The sequence below is a fragment of the Molossus molossus genome, unplaced genomic scaffold, assembly GCF_014108415.1.
Source record: "Molossus molossus isolate mMolMol1 unplaced genomic scaffold, mMolMol1.p scaffold_m16_p_1, whole genome shotgun sequence".
Classification (NCBI taxonomy): domain Eukaryota; kingdom Metazoa; phylum Chordata; class Mammalia; order Chiroptera; family Molossidae; genus Molossus; species Molossus molossus.
In genome coordinates this window covers 28,385,689-28,411,502 of record NW_023425344.1, presented here as the reverse complement: position 1 = coordinate 28,411,502, position 25,814 = coordinate 28,385,689, and the positions used below count along the sequence as shown (strand labels likewise).

At 40.8% G+C, this 25,814-nt stretch overlaps 1 protein-coding gene across 2 annotated transcripts in view; it reads right to left on the bottom strand.

Moving 5' to 3' along the window:
• Positions 1-7,267: 7,267 nt before the first annotated feature.
• The window catches only part of KLB (klotho beta), a 37,305-nt gene continuing 18,758 nt past the window's right edge, over positions 7,268-25,814 (bottom strand). Inside the window, exons 2-5 of one of the 2 annotated variants that reach the window (XM_036271722.1) lie at positions 21,307-21,817; positions 19,302-19,570; positions 11,779-12,922; positions 7,268-7,704 (exon numbers count right to left, since the gene is read on the bottom strand). In XM_036271722.1, coding sequence (XP_036127615.1) covers positions 7,319-7,704; positions 11,779-12,922; positions 19,302-19,570; positions 21,307-21,817 — 2,310 coding nt within the window. In that variant the 3' untranslated portion in view covers positions 7,268-7,318. The remainder of the gene's footprint in view (positions 7,705-11,778; positions 12,923-19,301; positions 19,571-21,306; positions 21,818-25,814) is intronic. The other variant, XM_036271729.1, reaches the window with a different exon arrangement.

Sequence of the window (25,814 nt, the reverse complement as noted above, 5' to 3'; positions counted from 1 at the left end):
TAATTCTTTCCAACTATTTGGCAAGTAAACAGTTAAGTTTCTAGTAAGACTTCATGGGAGAAGTTATTTCTTTTTTGAAGGACTATCAAGGGTATTTCAGGCAAGAAGAATATGGTACCAGTGACAGGCAACACTATGTGGCTGTTCATCATTGGATGCAGGATTTTGGGGGTGGCCTGAAGGTATCTATTTTTGCAGAGGCATGAATTTGAATATCTGAGGCAGTTGTGTCTGAATGACTTGTCTAAATACCAGTAACTTATTGTGGAAAGGCAGCTGGGAAGTGAAACAAAGTGAGCCAAAGTGGGAGATGCAGTTAATTTGTGTTTATGATAAATATGGTTGCTGTGGTTCATGGTCCTCTCCATGTTATCCTCTACTGTACATCATTCATTTACTCTCATATTCTACTCCTTAGTATTTTAAAAAACTGATAATACTTCCCTAATTTCCTAATATCATGTGTCACACTTCAAATATATAATCCTTGGTTTGATTATTATAATTAAGTTTTCAAAAAATGAATGAAATGATAAATCTAAGATTGCTTTAAAATATTGAGGTAGTGTTGGGGTAGGAATTGGATGGGGTTTTAGGTGAAACAAGTTATTTCTAACTTGATAATTTGTTGAAGCTGAAGGAGGGATTCATTATACTATTTCTACTTAGATAAAGTTTTTAAAAGTTTTCATAATGTGGAAATGAAACAAAAACCCCTGTATATTTTGCCTAGATTGGTGTAATAGCCTTTTTTTTTTTTTTCATCCTTGCCCGAGGACATTTTTCTTGCATTTATCTTCAGATAGAACGGGAGGGGGGAAAGAAAAACATCGATGTGAGAGAGACCCATTGACTGGCTGCCACCCTCATGACCCCAACAGGGGCTGGGGACAAACTGCAACCGAGGTACTTGCCCTTAGCGGGAACTGAACCTGGGACTCTCTGGTCTGCAGGCCGACACTTTAACCGCTGAGCCAAACAGGCCAGGGCAGTGTAATAGCCTTTTAACTGGTCACTTTTGCTCCTCTCTTCCCCATGTTTCAGCAGCAGTCAGAAGAATGCTTTTTATAAATTCTGAACTCTCGACTTTTCTGACTACACTGACTGAACAGACATTTCTGTTCATCAGTACTGCTGCCCCTAAGCCTTTAAGTTGTCTTTCCCTTTGGAAGTTGTCTTTGGACAATGACCTTCAAGTTTTAGTAAAGCCCACCTTGACCACCCTATTGTGCTCACTCCTCACCCCCAGCCTAGAATACCCTTACCCTTTTTCACTTATGTTTGTAGCATTTATGATGTAGTATTTGTAGTTTTGTTACTCTTCACCCGAGGATATTTTTCTGTTGATTTTTAGATAGAGGGGAAGGGAGGGAGGGAGTTAGAGAAAGAGAGAAAAACATCAATGTGAGAGTGACACACTGATTGGTTCCCGACTCTGACTTGACTTGGGCCAGGGATTGAACCTGCAACCCTTCAGTCCATGGGCCAATGCTGTAACTGCTAAGCCAGACAGGCCAGTGCTGTTATATATTGATAGTATGTTCTTTTACTGCTAGAATTTAACCTTCGTATGGGGTGGGGTTCTACAGTGGGATATTTTTGTTTTATGTATGTATGTATGTATGTATGTTAAACATTTCTCTTTTTTCCCCCATTGTCACCCTCCCCCCCCTTTCTGCCCCATCCTTAGCTTTGTTATTCATGTCCATTGGTTATGTGTATAAGTTTTGTGGTTTATCTGTCCCCCCACCCCCTCTTCTGGGGATTGTCAGTCTTTACCTTATTTTCACATCTCTGGGACTACCCTGTTCCTCAGACTGTTGTTATGTTCATTATATTCCACACATAAGTGAGATCATGTGATATTTGTCTTTCTCTGCTTGGCTTGTTTCACTTAGGATAATACTTTCCAGGTCCCTCCATGTCGTCTCAAAGGATAAGAGATCTTTCTTTCTTTCTTACAGCTGCATAGTACTCCATTGTGTATATGTACCACAGCTTTTTTATCCATTCGTCTACTGATGGTCACTTGGGCTGTTTCCAGATCTTAGCTATTGTAAATAGTGTTGCTATGAACATGGGGGTACATACATTCTTTCTGATTGGTGTTTCAGGCTTCTTAGGGTATATTCCTAGAAGTGGGATCACTGGGTCAAATGAAAATGCAATTTTTAATTTTTTGAGGTAACACCACCAAAGTGGCTGCACCAGTCTGCATTCCCACCAACAGTGTACTAGAGTCCCCTTTTCTCCACACCCTTGTCACCACTTGTTTGATGCTTTGTTGATGGTGGCCATTCTGACAGGTGTGAGGTAATACCTCATTGTTGTTTTAATTTGCATCTCTCTGATGATTAGTGATGTTTAGCATTTCTTCATATGTCTCTTAGCCATTTGTATGTCCTGTTTGGAGAGGTGGCTATTTACCTTCTCTGCCCATTTCTTAATTGGGTTCTTTTTTTTTAAATCCTCACCTAAGGACATTTTTCAATATTATCTGATGTATCATTGGCAGTTATGCTCTCCCATACAGTGGGTTGACTTTTCATTTTGATGGTTGTTTCTTATGCTCTGCAGAAGCTTTTGAGTTTGATGTAGTCCCATGTGTTCATTTTTCCTTTGTTTCTATTGCCTTAGGTGATGTATCAGTGAAAATTCTGCTGCGTATGATGTCTGAAATTTTGTTGAACAGTGTTTGGCACATAGGTGTTTGCCAAGTGAATGGTACCCAGAATGCCAGTGAGGTTCAAGTTGTAAAGACTCACACAGTAATAGCTGTGGGGACTGTAAGGGAGATGTTTTGGAAGGTTTTTGACAGGATTTCAAAGCTGAATGTGAGGGAGAAATTTTCAAGTGGCAATATTACAGAGGGATAGAGATGTTAATGTTGAAAGTGTGGGTATAAAGATGGTAGTAGCAGCTTTGGGAGTAAATGTGATTTCTCTTAAGAATGAAGTGGGCCCTGGCCGGTTTGGCTCAGCGATTAGAGCATCGGCCTGTGGTCCGGAGAGACCCGGGTTCAATTCCCGCTAAGGGCACGTACCTCGGTTGCAGTTTGTCCCCGGCCCTGGTTGGTCGTGTGGGTGACGACCACTCGATGTGTCCCTTTCACATCGATGTTTCTCTCTCTCTCCCTCCCACTCTACCTGAACAAAAAATGGAAAAATGTCCTCGGGTGAGGATGTTTAAAAGAGAAAAAAAAAAAAAAAGAATGAAGTGGATTGTATACTGGGTGAGACCTTCACAGGAAATAACTATTGGAGGTTGCTTGTAGCTAAGGAGTGATTTCCATTTAATAACTGAGTGTGGTAAGTGAAAGTCTAGTTCTCCCCAAGGAAGACTTCCATGTTTTCTGTGTCTACTATGGATAAGCACTTGTGTGTTATCCCAACTTTGAAGTGTAGGAGTACATATTTTATAATGAGAAACATACGTAGAAATAAGTTAATCTGGCGGGCACATAGTTTGGGAGGATATGGGGAGCCAGTGTTGGTGCAGTGCCCAGTTAACACCAAACCCATTCACATTTCACAGTTCTTACAAGTTGACTAAATTGTTAACAGTTTATTTGGAATAAATTACATTGAAAATTAAACAGTCACAATATCCTAACCTCATTTTCTAGAAGCTCTCTAAATAACCATAGTTATGTTGTGATGTTTCCATATATATGCCATCTTTCACCAACAAGTCTTTGATATATATATATATATCTCAAAATATATATATATTTCTATATATATCAAAGACTTGTTGGTGAAAGGTGGTTATATTGAATACTAAAACATAAATTAGATTTTGAGATTTTTTTTCCCCAGCAAGTCTCAGAAAAACTTACTCTAAAGATCTTATTCTGTCAAAAGTGATCAACCATTGCTAATTTACCCTTTTTGATTTTTAAATAAGTCTGAGATAAACCTGAATAATAAGTATAATTGATCATGAGCCAGATTAAGTATTTACCCAAGGATTCTTAAATGGTGTTGAAATAATTCCCAAGTGGCAGAAAGGGGGGACTATAAGCACTGGGTTTGGGACTTGAATATTTGGGAGAGTTTATGGCAAGGTAACAAGTTTGAAAAGGACAGGTTTTTAAGCTGTAAATGTCAAGACATTTAAAAAACAGTGATGGTACCCTGGCCGGTTTGGCTCAGCGGTTAGAGAGTCGGGGTCATGTGGGAGGCAACCAATTGATGTGTCTCTCACACATCGATGTTTCTCTTCCTCCGGCTCTGAAGATAAATGCAAAAATGTCCTCAGGTGAGGATATAAAAATAAAAAACAGTGATGGTTAATGGACTTATAAACCATGAATACAAGATACAAAGTAGAACCAAAAAAGCAAAACCTAAATTTAGTTCCAAATCTTTATTTCTGTGGCTGAATATGCATTTCTTTTGTAAAACCTTGGCTGTTACAGGTTAAAAAGTTGATAGAGTTTAACTGATACTTTTTGTAAGAATATTCACTGGTGCTCTGGAGTCAGAATGAATCTAGGTGGCACAAAGGAAAAAAACCAAGCCAAGTGATTCATTTAAATGCCTCTTTCCACATAGTTAATATATTAAACAATAGATCAGTTATTGTAATTGTGTATAGCTTCAGGTCCACTTAGGTCCCTTAAGAAAATATCAGAAATTCCTTGCATAACCTAAAAACAACTAAGGTTGGAGGAGTGGGTGCACTGTGGGCAAGGAGAATAGACTGAAAAAAGCTACAACCAAAATTTACTATTTGAATTTGGCCAGCCAAATAGCAAATTTATTTCTCATTCCCTTGGCATTTACTTAAACTGACCAATTGTGATACCTCTTTATTTGTTTTTTCAAATCTTCACGTGAGGTTTTTTTTTCATTTTTAGGTAGAGTGGAAGGGAGTTAGGAGAAGAGAGACACATCAATGTGAGAGACACATTGATTGGTTGCCTCCCACACATGCCCCAGCAGGGGCTAGGGATTGAACTGGCAACCCAGGTACGTGCTCTTGACTGGGAATCGAACCCTAGTCTTCAGGGCAACACTCTCATCTCTGAGAAAACAGGCTGGGGCTGTTACCCCTTTACAGTACCTTTGAAACTTATTGCTACTCATTATCAATTAAGATCTCGGTATATAAATTGGCTTGTGATTGAGTTGGACCTGGAAAACAGTCACAATTGCCTTAATTTACATCATTTTCCTACCAGGCCTCTTTGAACTGAAGAGTTTTCCTTTGACTTTTAAGAAAGTCTAAATTCCTGGAGAGGATGGCTAGTGACTAGCTGCTGTGGTTATTTAAACGTTGACTAACCTAAAGAAAGAAAATTGACATAAGTGGATTTACATGCCAGATTTTTTCTTCCAACAATTAGAATACACTGAATAAAATTTTAAGCCCAGAATTCAAAAAAGTTAAAACTCCAAGTTCAGATTTAAGAATTTACTAAATTCCAGCTGCAACGTAAGAAGTTTTAATTTTTTTTCCCGATTTTTAATTTTTTAAAATTTTTTTAATCTTTATTGTTGAATGTAAAATGTATTACAGATGTTCCAGAAAAGTTATAATTTTGAATTGCATCCAGATTCACAGCTGCTAGGTCTAGATATGGCTGCATTCTACGTTTTTGTTTTTGTTTTTTATCCTCACCCAAGGGCTTTTTTCCATTTTTTGTTCAGACAGAGTGGGAGAGAGAAAAAGGAAGAGAGAGAGAAACATCAACGTGAAAGGGACACATCGAGTGGCTGCCACCCACACGACCAACCAGGGCCGGGGACAAACTGCAACCGAGGTACGTGCCCTTAGCGGAAACCAAACCCGGGTCTCGCGACCGCAGGCCAACACTCTAACCACTGAGCCAAACCGGCCAGGGCTGCATTCTATTTTTAAAAATGTTCAGCTTTCTTAAGTATGCTAGATAGGGTTTTGTCACCTCATAAAAATCAGGTGAGGAAGAATGATTCAATTTATCTAAAGAGAGTTGCTCTACTGTGAGATTGACTTCCCTGTCTTCATAGGCATTTGGGTCTTGCTGTCCTTAATCTTAGTGTTCTGATCTTTCCATGACATGAGTTGATGGAGGTTAGCATGTTATTTAAAAAATAACTTAATGAGAGGCCTCACAAAATTAGATAATTTTTATTTCTATTGAGAAAAACTAAGGGATGTGCTTAAGAGTCTATGCTGTAACTGGCTATGGACAAGCATTACCCTATTGTGTTTTTTCTTTCCATTTGAGAACCACCCTGACAAGGAGGGAAAGCACCTTGTTAGAATCGACAGTCATTCACTGTCATCCAGTATTGAGTTTTAAATCTGCTATGGAGTCAAAACCAAGTTTCACTTTTTAAATGTAATTTCTTTATAAGTAGCTTGGTATTTATGAAAGAGAATGATGGAAAACAGCTCATCAAACTTCATGAAGCAATATATCAGATAATCCTCATTGCTTATTGTCTGGGCCAGTGATTTTCAACTGGTGTGCCACAAGAATTTTTAAAAGATGCTGTACCTGGCTAGTCAGGGGCACTGACCTCTTCCCTTAGATTGTCAAATTAAATAACAGCCAACACAACAATAGCTGTCCAGTGTGAATGAAACATTTGTTTTTTTATCCTCACCCGAGGACATTTCCATTTTTTGTTCAGATAGAGTGGGAGGGAGGGAGAGAGAGAAACATCGATGTGTAAGGGACACATCTAGTGGCTGCCACCCACACAACCCCAACCAGGGCCGGGGACAAACTGCAACTGAGGTGCGTGCCCTTAGCGGGAACCAAACCGGGGCCTCTGTGATTTGTGGGATGACGCTCTAACTGCTGAGCCAAACTGGTCAGGGCCAAAATTAAAACATTTTTGCTGCAGAATTTTAGTAATTAGTTTATGTGTACCATGAGATGAAAAGGGTTGAAAATTACTGGTCTAGGCAAAGCCTTTATTTTCAGATCACAGAAGTCAAAATACTTAGGGAAAATTCATTTCAAAAACAGTAGAGACATTGACTACCATCTTGGCCACCACTACTACTACTCCCCCCCCAATATAGGTATATTTTCTGTAAATTACCAGTACATGACATGAGTGAATTTTTATAAACATTTAAAAAAACTTTTTTTTCTTTAATGATTGGAGAGAGAGAGAGAGAAACATCGATGAAAGAGAACATCGATTGGCCGCCTCCTGCATGTCCCCCACTGGGGATTTGGCCCACAACCTGGTCATGTGCCCTGACTGGGAATCGAACCGGCGACCTCTTGGTGCATGGGTCGATGCTCAACCACTGAGCCACACAAACAGGGCTGAATTTTTAAACTTTCTATCGTGCAGAGAAAAGTAGGATCAGTTTAGCTAATAACTCTCTTGTGGCCTTTCTTTAATGGTATGTGTTGTAAGTTCTTTGCTTTCCAAAATTTTCTTCTTTTTTGCTTATGAAAAAAGGTGATTGATAAAAAGAGAACCAAGGTGAAGAAGCAACAACCAAAGAATATCAATGGTTTCTTCTGCACAAGAAATAAGCAGACAGTGCACTCTGTGTGTCTTTCAGTCTGACTGCATCTGGGACTACCGTTCTCAGAAGGGAAACCACCGTTGCTGATCAGTTTGTTGTAAAACTGAATTGAGGATTTAGCTTTGAAGTCAGATGTGAAGAATCCAAATCTGGGTTTAGATTTTTCTTCAGTCAGTTTGAATGCATAATAGCCTTTGATTTTGACTCTATCAATGAGGTATGCTGAAAAATATCAGAAATGAACATTATTAACCACAAATGGACTATAAAATACCTTTGAATAAGAATTTAGTTTTCACTGAAACAATGTAAACTCAAGCCCATAAAGGTGATTTGGTGATTTTTTATTAAAGGACTTTTGGACATTCTTTTGTAATTGATATAAAGAAGGTCAATATGGCCTTGCCAGTATGGCTTAATGGATTGAGCATCATCCCATGGACCTAGGTCCTGGTTCGATTCCCAGTCAGGGCTCATGCCTGAGTTGTGGGCTCGATCCCTAGTAGAGGGCGTGCAGGAGGCAGTTCATCAATGTTTGTCTCACATTGATGTTTCTATCTCCCTCTCTAAAAAATCAATAAAAACATTTAAAAATTAATAAACAAGGTGAATATATAATTAAGCTAAAAAGAATTTTGAAAACATTGTACTATAAATGATACAAACATATCGGGGGTGGAGTGGGGAGGGCCAAACTTGAGAGTTGAACCTATGAAGGACTTATGTCACTTGTTCACAGGGTCATAAGCAGAAAAACTATTTGGCCTGATTCCAAACCTCAAATGTGACCTTGGTGCTGCTGCCCTATAACTACATTTGGTTTTCCCTAATCATTCACTCTCTTTTTAAAAATATCTTACCTGAGGATATGTTTTTTTCAGAGAGACATGAGAGAAACATTGATCTGTTGCCTCCCTTACGTGCCCAATTAGGAATCGAACCTGCAAACTTTTGATGTGTGAGACGGTGCTCAAATCAACTGAGCCCCCAGACCAGGGCTCTCTTCAGTCCCTCTTGCTTTGTAAGACCTTCCTACTTCACTGAAAAACTGAAGCTCTCGGGGAACTTCAGTCTTCCACAATCACATCTACAGACCTTCTGGCATCTACACTCATATTCTGCCTCCTCTCCTGTTACTGTTGACCTGTTCATACTTCCGGGAGAGGCTGACTCCTCCACTTACACACTAAGTTATTTTCTCTTGCCTACTCAAGGACATTGCTCCATCTGTTCTCTCCTCCCCTCATATTAATTTTCCCTCACTCCTGGATCATTTCCATATAAACATGCATTGGTTATCTTTTATAGCAGTGACTCCTTAAATAATTTTTACTGATATTGCTAATCTCTGAATACTGAAGCAGCCCTCCTTTTCTCTCCCCGCTCCCTTAGGGATTTCATTGAGTCTTTTTTTTTTTTTCTTTAATGAATTTATTTTTGTTACAGATGTTTCTCCTTTTTCCCCCACTGATTCCCCCCTGCCCCTCCCTCCCTGCCCTGTCCCCAGTTTTGTTGTCCATGTCCATACATGCATATAAGTTCTGTGATTTATCTCTCCCTCACCACCCCCTCTTGTGAGGATTGTCAGTCTGTACCCCACTTCCACGTCTCTGGGACTACCCTGTTTCTCAGACTGTTGTTATGTTCATTATATTCCACAAATAAGTGAGATCATATGATACTTGTCTTTCTCTGTTTGGCTTGTTTCACTTAGGATAATACTTTCCAGGTCCCTCCACGTAGTCTCAAAGGATAAGAGATCTTTCTTTCTTACAGCTGCATAGTACTCCATTGTGTATATGTACCACTGCTTTTTTATCCATTCGTCTACTGATGGACCCTTGGGCTGTTTCCAGATCTTAGCTATTGTAAATAGTGCTGCTACAAACATGGGGGTACATATATTCTTTCTGATTGGTGTTTCAGGCTTCTTAGGGTATATTCCTAGAAGTCATTTAGTCCTATTTTTAAAAATACCATCCATTTGCCCTTGACTCCCAAATTTGTACCTCAGCCCCAGACCTCTCTGAACCTGAGACTTTTTTTTTTAATGATCACTATCCTATAAGTGAATATTGATATATGAAATCTATATTATTATTTTAAGTCCTCATCATTTTTTTCCCATTTATCTTCAGATAGAGTGGGAGGGAGAGAAGGTGAGAGAGAGAGAGAAGCATCGATGTGAGAGAGACACGTCGATTGGCTGCCTCCTGCATAGGTACATGCCCTTGACTGGAATCAAATCCACAACTCTGGTCTGTAGGCCAATGCTCTAACCGCTGAGCCAAACTGGCCAGGGTGAACCTGAGACTCTTGTACCTATTAGCCTACTTGACATCTCTAATTGGATGTCTAATAGACTAGACATCTCAAGCAACCTGTGCAACACCAAACAACTCATCTCCAAAAACCTGTGCCTACCAGTCTCCTCCAGCCTGGTAAATGGCCACTTCACTTTTTAAATTACTCAAACAAAAACCATGGAATCATTTTTCACTTTTTCTCTCACACTCACATCCAATCTTGTTGACTTTAGCTTCAAAATATACCCAGAATCTAGCCACTACCTCACCACATCCAGTCTTTTTTGAGGTTCATAAGGTTCATTGGCTAGTCTCTCAGGGATTTGATAGTAACACTAATATCCGCATGTATGCCCCAGAAAAATAACACCCTTTTCCCTAAAAAGAAAAAATTAAGCCTGGCTGGTGTAGCTCAGTAAATTGAGTGTGGTCCCATAGACTGAGAGGTCGTGGTTGGATTCCCAGTCAGGACACATGCCAGGGTTGCAGGCTCGATCCCCAGTAGGGGACGTCCAGGAGGCACCCCATCAATGTTTCTCTCCCATATCCATGTTTCTATCTCCTTCCTCTCTAAAAAAATCAATAAAAACATTTTTTTTAAAAGAAAAAATGTCAAATACCTGGGTAAATAAAGTTACCATATTCTCTTATTCTGGATCTCCCGATTATTATGGGAGTGAGGGTTGGCTTCCACAGTTTGCACCAAATTAGATCTAAAATTGGGAATGGGGGTACAGTGCATTCCTTCATAGGCTATGACATAAGCCCCCAAGGGCTGGGTACCTATTTCTCCTATACCTGAGCCTCAACTGTTCCCAGGTTTCTGTACACTGCTAAAAAGGCTCCCCCCCCCCCCCACCTGGGAACAAGGGTCTGCCTTGAACCATTTGCAAATGTTTGCTGGCCTTCTCCACTTCCCCTCACCCTCCCCGCCCACCTTCCTGCACTCTGCACAAACCCAGGACCCTTGGGTGCAGGAGCTGATGCTCTAACCACATGCCTAGACCAGCTAGGGCTGTTTGTTGACTCTTATCCCACAAAAATATAAACTATGAGAAAACAGTAATCCTTATTTTGTTCAAGATATAGTGCCTAGAACAGTTTTTGCCCATTCTAGATGCTCAGTAAATAATCTGTCAAATGAGTAAATTTCTGGGAACTTTTTGCTGCGTCAACAAATCAATCATGAACGTTCAAAAATATGATTTACAAAATAATAATAGCCAATGCTGGGAACAGTTAGTGAGATGTACTCTCAAACACTTCTGTTTATAACATTTGACTAATAATTCTATATTGGGCAATCATCCCAAGGAGATTATGAGAAATGATGACAAACATACCTATTTTTTAGTAGTTAAAAAAAAAGTCTACATATCAAACATTAGAGGAATGGTTAACTACATGGAGGAATGTCCATATGATAGGTATTAAATAACCATTAAAATAATGTTAAGGCCCTGGCGGGTTTGGCAGTTAGAGCAGTTAGTGCATCGGCCACCAATGAGTTGTGGGTTCAATTTAGGTCAAGGGCACGTACCTCAGTTGCAGTTCATCCCCGGCCCTGGTGAGGTCGTGGGGGAAAAACCAGTCAATGTCTCTTTCTCTCACAGGATGTTTCTCTCTCTCCCTCCCTCCTATTCTATCTGAAGATAGATGGAAAAGTCCTCGGGGAGGTTAAAAAATATATAATACTAATAATGTTAAGGAATATTTAATAAATGGAACACATAATGTGATATTAAGAAGAAATTGGATTCAAGATTGTATTATAGCATGAGCTCAATTGTATTAAAATATTTAGCAAACACAAATATAGGTGTTTGTTTTAGGGAATGGGGTTTCCAGTAATTATTTTCTTTCTTTTTTTAAAAAAATACTTTTGTATACTTGCCAAATCTTCCGTAATGAGTTCACACTGTCACAGGGCGCGTCCTCCCCTCCTTTTGTTCTCGTTAGCCCTGTATCTGAATTGGTCCCCGAACCTCACCTTTCATGGCTTCCTGAATGTATTTCTCTAAGTAGTGCTTTCGGAGGTCATCATTTTCCAGAGACGGGTCGTCGATGCCGCTGGCTGTGATGTAAACATCCAGGTCTCCATAGTTCCTCCGGATCCAACTCAGCACCTTCCGCTCTCCCCAGGGCAGGACGGCCAAGCGGGTCGGCGAGCTCAGGCAGGTGATGTCCTGCAGAAACTGGACGTCCCTGTCGGCGTCGTAGCGGCTGCCGTTCTGGTGCGCATGCATCACCAGCCGGGTGGTGAAGTGGTTCAGGGCGTAGAAGTCGGCAGTGCCCTTGACCAGCCCCCTCTCTTCCTCAGTGAACTGGGGCAGCGCGGAGCTCGATAGCCCTTGCCTGTTCTTGAAGGCGATGTACTCCCTCATGGCCAACGGGTAGTCCCCGGTTTTGAAGAGGGGTTCTGCGAACCAGGCAATTTCGAACTGGAGGAAGCGCTCGGCCGCCTGCCAGTGCGAATCCACGTAGGGGTTGGCGGGTTCCGCCCAGTCCGCATGCAGAGACAGCGACACCGCCCCGCGCTGCACAGGCCTGTACTGCTGGTCGTAGAGGTGCCAGGCCAGGGCGTGGGCGATCAGCAGGTTGTGGGCTGCCCTGTAGGTGTCGTTACTAGTGCGGTTGTAGATGTCACTCAGCCGGTTGGGCTCGTTGATGGTGATCCACAGCTTCACCAGGTCCCCTAGCTCCTGGAAGCACAGCCCCGCATAATCCTGGAAGGCCTTGGCCATCGATGGATTCAGCCATCCCCCACTCTGCAGCAGCGGTGTGGGGAGGCCTGGGTGGGTGCGGGTCGGGTAGTACAATGTGACCATTGGGGAGATGTTGAGCTTCAGGCCCTCACCGATCACACACCTGTAGTACCTCAGAGCTTGTCGGTTAACTGTGGACAGGTTGCCAGTGGGAAGGATTGAGGGCCAGTCCAGAGCAAACCGGTAGTGGGTGACTTTCAACCTTGCCAACATCTCAAGCTGTCTTTTGATGCTGACAAAATCTGTGCATTGACCTGGCCGTGTTTTCAGCTTCACTCCTTCCACTTGGTGCAACAGTCTGTTGCCTGTCACATTCCACACATACAGGTGAGGATTGGTGAACTGTGGTGAGGAAGCCACCAGTTCTGGCTGTGAAAAACAAGCACATGCAGGTAAAACACACCCAAGTGGACAGGCTGTTAGCACATATCTGAGAGGGAGAAGGGCCTGATCTTATTTTGCCTCCCACAGACAATAGAGAAAATACAGAGGCATATGTCCTTTATAATGACCTGTGTGTTCCAACTGTTCTGGTGATGTCATGGAAAAGACCTGATGGATGATCCTTCCAGCTCTTAAAATTTCCCAGGGAGACCACAAGACATAGGGAAGGAGCCACACCCAGGGCTTAGCTTGGAAAATAAGCTGTTTTCCACAAAACCCTGAGAAACTGATTTCCAGTTCATCTTTCCTAAAAACCTAGGTCATATCATGGGGTCTCATGTGATTCTATTCAAATGCATCAGGGTATTGGCTTGATACCCTCAGCTGAAAGGAATCGTGAAAGATGGGCCCTTCAAACACTGCTGTAAGTTGAAGGCAATGTTAAGATTCCAGTTGTAGAGGATTTCACTGAGATCAGTACTTGGGGTTAGAGAAGGCTGTTTGATCCCAGCCACAGTTCCTAAAAGAAGCCTGTGGGATGGGGTAGAGAATGACCTCTTGCATTTGCTGAATGCAAATCTCTAACACCCCCTTGTATTTGAAAAGTCCTGGTGATATCACACATGCATCGCTATATGCTCCCCCATCCAAGTGCCTATGAGAACATAGCATCTATTCATCCAACAGAATACTGAACACCCTCTTTATGCCAAGTATTTGGACTATGAGCAGAAAACAGTAACCCCCCCCCTCCAGAACTCTCCCAAGTTGACTCTTTGATCTAATGCTGTCTCCCCCACACACACTTCTCCCAAGGAGACAGCCCTGGACTCCCTTTGAAACTCAGCCTCGGCAACTCTGTATAGTGACCGAGTAATCTCACTCACCTCACAGGTGTGCTGTGAGGAGTCAATGACTCTGGGAAAGTGCTCTGTCAACTCTAAAGCACTATATAAACATAAAGTAGACATGGCTTGGATTTAGTTTTCCCTGGTTGCAATAATTGCCTGCTAGGCATTTTAGTCTAAATTAAAACAGAAAAGGCCTTAAGAAAAAACATTTTCCAATTCAAGATTAATAAGAGAAAGTAAAAGTTTTTTTTTTTTAATGCTTTGTTCTAAGTACTTGTTTTAAAGTACTTTTCTTCCCATGGCTGAATTTAAGTGCACCTGGAAAAAATGATAATTAACCTTTGGTAAATATTTTCCCTCTAATTGTTTTCTCATGTGTCATTTTTCATAGTCTAATTACAAAACCACATCACTGCTCACTTGCCATCTGTCAACCAGTTATCTAGAACATTAAACTGAGAGAACATTGATCAGGTGAGCATGAAGTTAAATCTGTATGTAATTATTTGAGTAAAATCCTCCTAGCCTAGATGGCCAGTTTCAGTGTTTTGAAACGTCAGAGCATCATGGTATTGACAGGGTGTTTACAAACAGCAATCTTGCCATAAGGTAAGGCAATATCAAATGACAATTTCTTACTTTTAAAAACCTCCAGAAAACATTAGGCTTAGCAAGTGGGTGTGATTAATCTGCCAAGAGATCTAGTTAAAGATGATGCACCCTGATCTCAACCCTAGCTTCCAGAGCTCGGTTCTAAAATTCTATTCCCCACTAAAAGGATCCTGAGCTCCTTTGAGAAACATGGCTTTTTCCAGGCCCGGGGCAGGAAAAGAATGAGATGATGCTGGTACATCTTGTGCCAGAAAAATAAGGAAGTGCTTAAAAACAGAAAGGGAAATGTCAAAAAGACACTGGAGCAGCTTGAAGGAGTCCCATTGGCCAAATCTGAGATAAAATGAGCATCAAAAGATCTAATGAGAACAATGTGTTGTAACACACTGAATTTTTTAAAAGCCACTTAATAAATGTAGAAGGAATAATCTAATTAGAAATTTACCATTTTGGCCCTGGCCAGGTAGCTCAGTTGATTAGAGCATCATTCTGATATGCCAAGGTTGCGAGTTTAGTCCCTGCTCAGGGCACATACAAGAAACAGCCAATGAATGCATAAATAGGTGGAACAATAAATCAATGTTTCTCTCTCTCCCCCCTCTCTAAAATTAGTAAGTAAAAATTTTAAAAAACAAACAGCCCTGGCCAGTTTGGCTCAGCGGTTAGAGCGTCAGCCTGTGGTCCATAGAGACCCGGGTTTGGTTCCTAAGGGCATGTACTGCGGTTGCAGTTTGTCCCTGGCCCTGGTTGGGCAGCCACTCGATGTGTCCCTTTCACGTCGATGTTTCTCTTTCTCTCTCTCTCTCTCTCTCTCTCTCTCTCTCTCTCTCTCTCTCTCTCCCTCCTACTCTATCTGAACAAAAAATGGGAAAATGTCCTCGGGTGAGGATAAAACAAACAAATTCTCCATTTTGCAATTTAAAGAGTAATAATTCAGGCAAGATTCATGTCTCAATCTTAAGACCATTGGGTGAAATGCTGTTGGGGAATAGGATATTTATATGGTCTCAAAGTATCACCATCAGATTACTTTTTAATTACAAATGGAAAGTTACCTTTCAATTAAGAGATCTGGCAAATGCCACTTTACCCAAGAAATCTGGTGACTACTACTTCAACTAACATCTTTAGTAAAGAAACAAACTGACATCATGTACCTTCTGATGTGATATATTAGGAAATACATGTAATCTGTGTACTGTTATTCCCAGAAAAGATTAACTGAATCTAACAAAGAAACAATCAGAAAAATCCATGAGACATCCTATAAGCAACTGGTGTGGATGTTTAAAAAAAAAGTCAATACTGGGAAGTTGGGGGGAATTACTCTGAATTAAAGGAGGCTGAAGATATATGAAAACCAATGTGTGATCCTTGTTTTGATCAAATTTTAAAAAACCTATAAAGGACATTTTTGGAACATTTAGGAAAGTTTGAATATGGATTGTATGTTAGATGATATTGAATCAATACTAAATTTCCTGGGTTTGATAGTATTATAATGAGATAGGAGAATGTCCTTATTCTTAGGAGACACATGCTAAAATATTTTGGGGTGAAGTGTCTGCCAGTTTCAACAATTCATAAGAGAGAAAGACAGAAATAAAGCAAATGTGTCCACATGTTAGCAATCAGTCTTGAGGGGAATATGGATTTTTTTTTTTTTAATCCTCACCTGAGGACATTTTTGCACCTATCTTGAGATAGAGTGGGAGGGAGAGAGGGAGGAAGAGAGAGAGAGAAACATAGATGTAAGAGAGACTCATCGGCTGGTTGCCAACCACGGGGCCGGGGACAAACTACAACTGAGGTTCATGCCCTTAGTGGGAACCGAACCCTCGCCTCTTTGGTCCGCAGGCCGACGCTCTAACCGCTGAGCCAAACTGGCCAGGGCCAGAATATGAATTTTTATTTTACTAGTTTGGAGGGGTGAATATAAGACAGGGATGTGTGTGGGTAGGCATAGTAATATTTTAATTTTAATTTTGGAATGTAAAGCTCTTTTTAAATATAGCTGATACACAATATTATGTTAGTTTTAGGTGTACAACATGATTTGACGTTTATATACCTTACAAAGTGATCACCAGGAGAAGTCTAGTAACCATCTATCACCTTACAAAGTTATTGCGACATTGTTGACTGTATTTCCTATGCTGTGTATTACAGACTTGTGACTTATTTATAACTAAGTTGCTACTTAATCCCCTTCACCTTTTTGCCCATCCCTGCATCACCCAACCCTCTGGCAACTATCAGTTTGTTCTCCATATGAGTCTGTTTGTTTGGTTTGGTTTGGTTTATTCACTTATTTAGTCTTTCAGATTACATATATAAGTGAAATGATACAGTATTTGTCTTTCTCTGACTTACTTCACTTAATATAATACCCTCTAGTTTCATTCATGTTGTCACAAATGGCATAGTGATATTTTTTAATGTTCCTTTTATTTTGTCAGTCTTCCTATAGAAACATCTTGTTTTGCCTATACAGTATCTATTTATCCTCTGGCTGAAATTTCAAAAAGCATCCTAATATTTTTGGCAAACCATTCATCTTCTCTTTTAGTCCAAATTGAAAGACATCTGACTTCTTGCTGGGCTGCAGGTTTGAACATGAAGCTCAGATCTAGTTGATTACAGAATTACTTTACCCTGACCCAAGTGATTAGCTTTTGATTCTAGGACTGGGAAGAGGGTCTTTAGAATGGGGCAGACATTTCACCCCACCAATCAGTGTGCAACAGATGGGAGTCTTCAGATGAAGGAGGAAATTGCAGGTTGGGTCATGTACGGGCAGGAACTCCTGTCTCTTTGCTGGGCCTGGAATTTTGAAAAATATAAACCCACTTGAAGTGGTAGGGAAAGATGGCTGCCTGCCTATGCCGTGTGCAGGAGGAGATGGGAACTGGGTAAGTAGGTGGCTCTCCGGGGACAGGAACTGAAGGTGAGTCAGTGTATTTGTATGACTCTCTGTATCTTCTCTCCTTTTATCATGTCTGAGCCTTTACTCAAGTCTTGTTTAAAGATCAACAGGGTTTGAGATTCATAACCTGTAAATTTTGCCCACTCATGGTTTGAGCCCTTTTGTCTGGTCCCATCCCTGTACATCTTGTTTTTCCATATGCTTCTAGAATACAGGCAATAGTGTGGTTCTGTGAGGTCTTATAGTGGTCAGGAGACAGACCTGGGTAACCTGCACAAGTTATGTAACTTCCCTAAACTTCAGTTTTCTTGCCTATAAAATGAAGGTTTTAAGATTAAAGAGAATGTGCATACATCCAAGTAAATGTTTGGCACATAATAAGGTCTTAAAATAGTTATTATTATTTTGGAAAGAGCACTGTGCATCTGGGGGCTTGAGGGTGGCCTCTTACAGTTCTGCCACTATTAGTGTTACCTTGGGCAAATCGCTTAGGTATCAATTATTAATTGATGTATCTCGATTTCCTCATCAGTAAAATGAAGGATTTGGAATAGGGAGTCCCTAAGGTCTCACCTGGCTCTAAAAGTTGACCTTGTTCATTCACTCTGCATTGAGCCTGGCGCTGCTCTAGGAAGGCAGACAGCAGGCAGCAAAGCCTCAAACATCTCCACCCTCGTGAGAAAGGTTGCATTCTAGTGGGAAAGACAGGTGGTAAATAAGAAGAATGTATGAAATGAATACAAGGGCCTGGGAGGTGAGGGAAGCGGAAAGTCAAAGGGTACAGACTTCCAATTACAAAATTAACAACTTCTGGGGAGCTAATGTACAGCATAGTGACTATAGTCACTATAATACTGTATTATATACTCGAAAATTGCCAAGAGAGTAGATCTTTTTTTTTTTTTTAATCCTCACCCGAGGACATTTTTGCATTTATCCTCAGATAGAATGGGAGGGAGAGAGGGAGGGAGAGAGAGAGAAACATCGATGTGAGAGAGACACATTGAGTGGCTGCCACCCACACAACCCCAACTGGGACCGGGGACAAACTGCAACCGAGGTACATGCCCTTAGCAGGAACTAAACCTGGGTCTCTCTGGTTCCCGGGCCGACATTCTAACCACTGAACCAAACTGGCCAGGGCAAGAGATTAGATCTGAAGTGCTCTTACATTGAAAAGAAATGGGAATTGTGAGATGGGATAGAGGTAGTAGTTAATGCTATGGCAATAATAATTTTGTGACATATAAATGTATCAAATCAACAAAAGCTGTATATCTTACACTTGCACAATGTTGTTATGTCAATTATATCTCAATAAAGGTAACCTGGAGAAGAAGAAAGTGCGTCGAGTATGCAGTATGTTAGATAGTGATGAGCGCTACATGGGAAAATGAAGCAGGAAAGTGGGCTGAGAGGTGATAGTTATGATTCTTACAATGGGGTTATGATTTTTTGGAGTGGAGGGAAGCCTTTTTGAGGATGTGATATTTGAGTAAATATTTGAAGGTGATGAATGAGTTGTGTGGGGAGGCCCCCCCATAGGATATAGAGACCTCATTAGGCAAATTACCCAAATCTATCAAGTAACAGGAATCACTTAAATAAAAGACCACTGGTAATTTGCTTTTGGCAAAACAAAAACCTATACAATTTTTTCTCTTGTAATTTTGACACTGCTAACAAGTACCTCTCACGAAAATAACTGTAAGTTCTCTCTAGACTGTATGCTTCTGGAGGTCAGCCTCTTCAATTCCATCACCGAGTTCTCCATTATGAATTCTGGCACATGGAAGGCTCTCAGTAGGCATTAATTCTTCCCTTCCTCTTCCTCCAGTTTCCCTTCATAACCTCCCAGTAGTCATGGTATTTGATATTGCCTGACAGCTGTTTCTTAGCTGACACTGAGTAACTGAAATAAAATGTTGTATACTATTTGTCCCACCTTATAGTTAATTTGTAAGAAGCCACTTACCTCCCGAACAGACTCAGTGACACCCCAGGAGAAGTCACAGGGAAACTGACCCTGCACATCTGGTGTGGTCTCTTTTAAAGTGAAACCATTTTCCTGTATAATCTGTTTATAGTAATGTGCTGAAGACTTGGGTTTTCTTTCTTTTTGTTTACTGTTAAAATCCACATAAAATAATCCTCGGCGAGTAGTGTAACCATCCTGCCATTCAAAACCATCCAGGAGAGCCCAGGCAGTGTAGCCAAATACTCGTATGTCATCAAACCTTATTGCTGCACAGGAGAAAAAAAGCAGAGATGTTTGGAGGCCTAAACACACTGGTTCGTGTTTCTGACTTCACTAACATGCCAGGGGTACAGCATGTTGTGAAACCAACCTTTTGCCTAATTTGTAGGCCCATTTCATCAAATAGAAAATTCATGTTTATCCCTGAAAAGTGGCAGTTATTTTCATCCAGAATGGTTCTCCCTCAACAAGTGAATGACACAGTTAAAGGATCAAACTTAACATGTTCCTGAGACTTCGGTGTGCAGACTGTGTCAGAGGGCATGGTAATTCCCAGAACTCTTCGGGACAAATGTCTGCTTGCGACCAAGAGTTTCTCATTTCAAGCTTGGGTTGGTTCCCATTTGTGGACAAACTATCTTCTAGGAAACTATCCTTCAGGGACTGAAAAATCAGCTTTGAGAATTAACATAAGTGATTGTAAATATAAGGAGGTGAAAATCATGCAAGAGATGTAAGAGAACAAGAACTCACTGGGTTGAGGGGCAGGAGGTTGGAGGGTACTGTTGGGCAAGTCTCTTGACTTTAGTTTCCTCATTTGTAAACAGAAAAGATTGGAAATGATCTCTCAGGACCTTTCTAACTTTAAAACTCTGATTCCATAACTTTCAAGAAATGGATAAAAATGAAATATGAAAATCAACAGCAGCAGTAAAAGCAACAAAGACCCAAGACCCCAAATCAATCAGGAACTTTTTTTTTTTTTTTTTTTTTAACTAAAAAGCTTTCTCATTTATCTCATAGAAATGCCTCACTTCTGCATTTTTTTTTTTCTTTCTTTTTTTGGTTATTATCACTGACACTCCTTTCCTAAAAGGTAGACTATCTGGGCCATAAGATTTCCATTGGTGTTGTAGGGGGCTGAGGAGAGGTGGAATGGTCATGCCTGGAAAATGACACTCCTTCTGCCCAAGGGCATGGCGTTTGGCATAGGTGCTCTGTTCTGGAGACCCCATATGCATGCGCCTGGGGCTGGACGTGACTCTGTTCCGTGCTGCTCCTTCCTGCAGGTTGGGCAGCAGGGTCTTATCTTCCTGAGTACCCTCCCTGAACACTCTCCCGCAGACTCTGGGGTTTTTCTCCAGGCTTGAAGCTTTTAAAGAGAGCTACAGAGTTTTAGAAGGATCTACTAAGAATTCCTTTATATTTGCATGAAATGGAGCCCAACTCAACTCTGTAGGACAGAACCATCATGATTTGAGCTTGTCTTTTACTCTACTGTTTCAATCAGCCACCTGTAGATGTCACTACCTGAGTAATGGAAAAGGAATGAGGGGATAAGAAAAGGTCAGAGAAATAGCCAGGATCAATAGAAATGACTCAGCTTTGACATTCATGGCTCATTATTTGTGTTCAGACTTTTTCATCATTTAGACATGTAATAGAGTGAAAGGAACACAATTTCAAGAAAGCTGTCAGCATCTCAGACTGAAGCTCTACTGTTAAAATACTTTGGACATATGTTTCTCAGCATTATGCCCTTTTTGAAAGAATGAAACAGCATCTTGTTGCCAATTAAGGATGTATCTTCAGTCTAAAATTACTTTGTTTTCAAGCTTTCACTAAAAAGGACATGATAATAACACTGAAAAATTCTGTCAACACTGGACAACAAACAAAGCCCAGCAGCAACGACAATAATCATATATTCAAAGGCGACTATAAATATCATATAGCATAAATATTAAAAAAAAATTTTAAATTGAGCTAATGTGCAACCGACCTTGAAGAACCTGGTTGAGGAAGTTCTTCATCATGTAGATGACCGTGGTATCTTCTGTTTTTACGTGACTGTTGGTAAACCAGCCATTCTCAGTAATAAAGATTCGGGGGTCGCCATATTCCAGCTTAATCCAGTTCAGCACATTTCTTAAATTGAGTGATACATTTTGTCCCATTTTAGCGATGGTGTTCTGGGGCTTGAAATTGTTGGGCCCAAAGGAAAAGGCAAAGAAGTCAGCTGTGCCCCTCACCTCTTTCTTCTCTGTTTCAGAGAAAAGAGGCAGATTGGAGGGCAGCTGCTTTTTCATCAGCTCTGGATAGTCACCATCCCCGTGGATAGGGTTGGCAAACCACCCAAGCACAGAAACCATGGACTGTTGGCACTTGAGTATATCCATCATGTTTTCTGGTCTGTTTGGTTCAATCCAATGGGATCCCAATGTGATTGATAACCAACCCTTCTGATGTGGGCGGAAATTTATGTTGTAGTTATGCCAAACTTTCGAATGAGCCTAAGAGAAAGAAAATAGTATTAATCTTTATTGTCCTTACAAGGGTTCTGACTTGGCTTGTAGAAGGTCTTTTCATGGATAAATGAATGAAGCATAGGGTGATGCAAGGGAAAGCTGCCAGGAAACCCTGATATCCTCAAAGTTGGCTCTTTGTCCACTTATCCTTGCTTCCCACCCAAAGCCTCTCCTACAGGATTGCCGAGAAGCAGGCGGAGTACCCTAGTCCAAACTCCATCTCACTTCTCCCTGACCCCCTTCCCGGTCCCTCTATGTGGATTATAGGATTTTTTTCTTTAGATAAAAAGACACAGAGCAGCGATCTTTCATTGTTTCACAGAATCTCCTTTTGACCCTAACTTAGAAATCTAGGATAATGCGGGCTCTAAATTCTATAAATGAATAATAGAGCCTACCTCCTAAGCTTGTTGTGAGGACTGAATGAATTAATGTATGTACAGGGCCTCAGAACAGTGCCTGGCACAGAGTAACCTCTATAGAAGCCTTAGCTATTTTTACCATTATTATAAATGTGTAGCAAGCACTGCATAAAGCAGGAAACCAGTAGAAAGTGTGTGGGCCTTGAGGTCAGCATGCTTGGGCTTGAAGTTCAAGTTTTTTTTTTTTTTTTTTATCCTCACCCGAGGACATTTTTTTTTTTTCGATATTTTGTTCAGATAGAGTGAGTGGGAGAGAGAGAGAGAGAAACATCGACGTGAAAGCGACACATCGAGTGGTTGCCACCCACACGACCCAACCAGGGCTGGGGACAAACTGCAACCAAGGTACGTGCCCTTAGCGGGAACTGAACCCGGGTCTCTCTGGACCGCAGGCCGATGCTCTAACCGCTGAGCCAAACAGGCCAGGGCTGAAGTTCAAGTATTTAATGTGTAGCCTTAGATAAGTCAACCGACCTGAAATCTGTTAGTATCCTCATCTGTGAAATGAAGTTAAAAAGAACAATAATACCCTTTGTAAAGTTATTGTTAGATGTAGAGCTAATGTATGTATCAAATACATAGCACAGAATAAGGTACTTAGGAGCTACTGCTTAAAGATGGATCTTATTGCCTTGGCTGGGTAGCTCAATTTGTTAAAGCATTGCCCTGATATGCCAAGGTTGCAGGTTCAGTCCCCGGTCAGGACTCATACAGGAATCAACCAATGAATGCATAAATAAGTGGAACAACAAATTGATGGTTTTCTCTCTCTCTCTCTCAAGAAAAAAAAAGAGAGAGAATAAGATGCATGTTATCATTATTATTAGTCTTCCTGGGGTTTACATTTTCAGTTGAGCTCTTATTACAGAGCCTCATAATTGGTTTCCAGTCCATTCAATAGGTACCAGTGCTTACTAAGTGCCTGTCTTGCCTACCCTGAGAGGCTGAAATAAATGGAACAGGAACTTGCCCTCAGCAGCCAATAATCTTATTGGGAAAATAAGACTGAAATGTGTGAAAGAGAAACATAAAATAGCATAACATAAGGCATTAAATGAAAAATTATATATAAAGCAAAAAGGCATGATTCTGTCAAGAGCCATGAGCTCTATCAGAAGGAGGAACAAACTTTAAGAACTCCAGTTGAGGACTCCTGGACAGTCATAAAATCATCCTTTATGTGTGTCCATCTCCCTTTTAGCATTTGACTTGCTTGCCTCTTCCCAGGTCTCCCAATTTCTCCTCTATTTGGCTGTTTCTAAAACAAGTGTGCACACCCTTACCTTTGACCCACAATGTCTACTTTCAGTTTTGTTCCTTAGCTTTTCTTTGGCTCATTAGGGACATTTTATATTGAGTTGAATGATCTGAAAGGGCCTTTTTGTAGGTCAGGAACAATCAAATATGCACAATGGTTCAAACCTAATAGACCCTGTGGAGACCAAATGTATTCCATATATCCTATCAGGGTAGGGAAAGTAGGTGATATGCAAAGGGGGAAGATTCCAAAGCTGGTGCGTCCTTGCTTTATGCAAGAAGAGCTAATTGAAATCATTCCAGAAATATTTTCTGAAGTAGATGTCTGGAAGTATTACCTCTGTCTACCTAATCTTACGTGGTTTTCATTGGAAGATCCTAGAACCACTTAGCACCCAAATATCCCCAAAGATCTTTAAGAATGCTCTCCTGTCAGAAAAGTGTTCAGACTGTGGCCTCCTCCCTGTCTCCAACCTGAGGTTCCAGCTTCTGGAAGGAATTACAGGGGAGCCTGGGACAGACTCTACTGCAAGTGCTCTCAGCTGCTCTTTCTGGGCTTTTCTGGGCCTGGAATCACAAATTAGTCTTGAGAACTGCATTTGTTTCTGATTTGAAACAAAAACAGTCATGCATTGCTAGAATCCTTTGCCTTCTTCTAATCAGTCGCTTCATCCCTTGGTAGCCTCAGTGATCAGGATGTCTCCTCAAGGCTGTTGCGTACCTTTGATGTATGAACTGTAAAGGTCTGAGCACATGTAAGATCCTGAGCCAGAAACAAGCTGCCTTGCAAATATGATGCCATCAGGCACTGAAGGTCAAGTGGGATAGAATCAGCATAAATTTATTAAGCCAGTCCTAATAACAATGAACCAGCCCTAATAGGAAAAAGAAAGGGGGGAGGAGCTCCTTTAAAATAGATGTTCTATTGCATATTTTAGTGATTATGTGAAAGATGATCTAAGCTGTGATATTAAAATCTTGGTTGCATCGGCATTTTAATGAGAAATAGAATAGCTCAGAAGACAACAGATACGTACTTTTGCAATAACTTTCCAAGCAAGTTTTCTGAATCTATGTACATGTGTTGTCATGCCCCAAGGTGACCTTCATGTTCCACAGTGTCTCTTTCACCTTTGCTACTATTTGCATAGGCTATCAAGGTATCTAGGGTTATCTTTGCTCTGGGCTGAAGACAGCCTCTCCATTCTTGTGTAGAGAATGTGGGGGAGGTTCATTGTACAGTGCTTATAGTTATAACTTGATCCTGTTTGCCAAGTAACAAGGTAAAAAGTATTGCTCAGAGATAGTGAGTTGGATGTAAATCTTGACGAAACAGATATTTACATGTGTCCGCTGGTCTGATGCTCATAAAGGTATTCTGTTGAGAAAACTAAAATGGGGCTGGTAGGGGAGTGCAACCTGGGCCCTGCAACCTTGCACAACAGTCTGCGATTTTCCAAGGTTACCCTCTATCAGTACAAGGCCATCTACCTTTGGAATGATTGATTTAAGGGAGCTTCAACCTTTGTTCTTTAAATTCAGTAGCTTAAATGGGAAGTCAGCAGCTTTTTCTTTTTGAGTCAGCTCTCAGGGCCTCATGTCATTGTAGCAGTTCTCTTTCTGGCCCCTGGAGATGCAGGCTCAGAACAGTGCCTGATGGCATCATATTCGCAAGGCAGCTAGTTTCTGGCTCAGGATCTTACATTTCAGCGGATGACAGGAGGCAAATGAGAGAGCTGGCAGAACTCTAGAAAGAAAGATGAAGACGGGGCTAGAGGTCAGGAAGACGTGGCAGGACACTGGTGGAAGGGAGCGCTGTGGAAGGCGTGGGTTGAAGACACGAGCAAATCTAGCATATTATACATGTCTGTATTTAAGGAACCGCCAATTTTTTGTCAAAAGCGAAATTTCCAAATCTGTGCCTAATTTTAGTCACATTTTGGCTGAAATATCTTCATATGAACTATACATTTGTTTATTGTTAAAGCTATTTAACAAAGTATTAAGTAAAAACTATTAAAGAAAATTTATTTTAAACTCCACAATCACAGCCGAACTGTTTTACAGCGTTTTCAAATATATTTCCCAGCTAAAATTACTTTGTTTTTGGCATGTTGTTTTTAGTCTTCATAACTATCTTAACAGTATAATAATTCACCAATTTTGTGAAGTATGATTTACTTAGTCATCTCTCTCTCGATAGAAATTAACTCTTCCTCCCCTTCCCTCTTCCCTTCCTGCCTTCCTGCCTTCTTTCTTCCCACTCTTCTCTCCTTCCCTTTTTCTATCATAATAATGTTGTA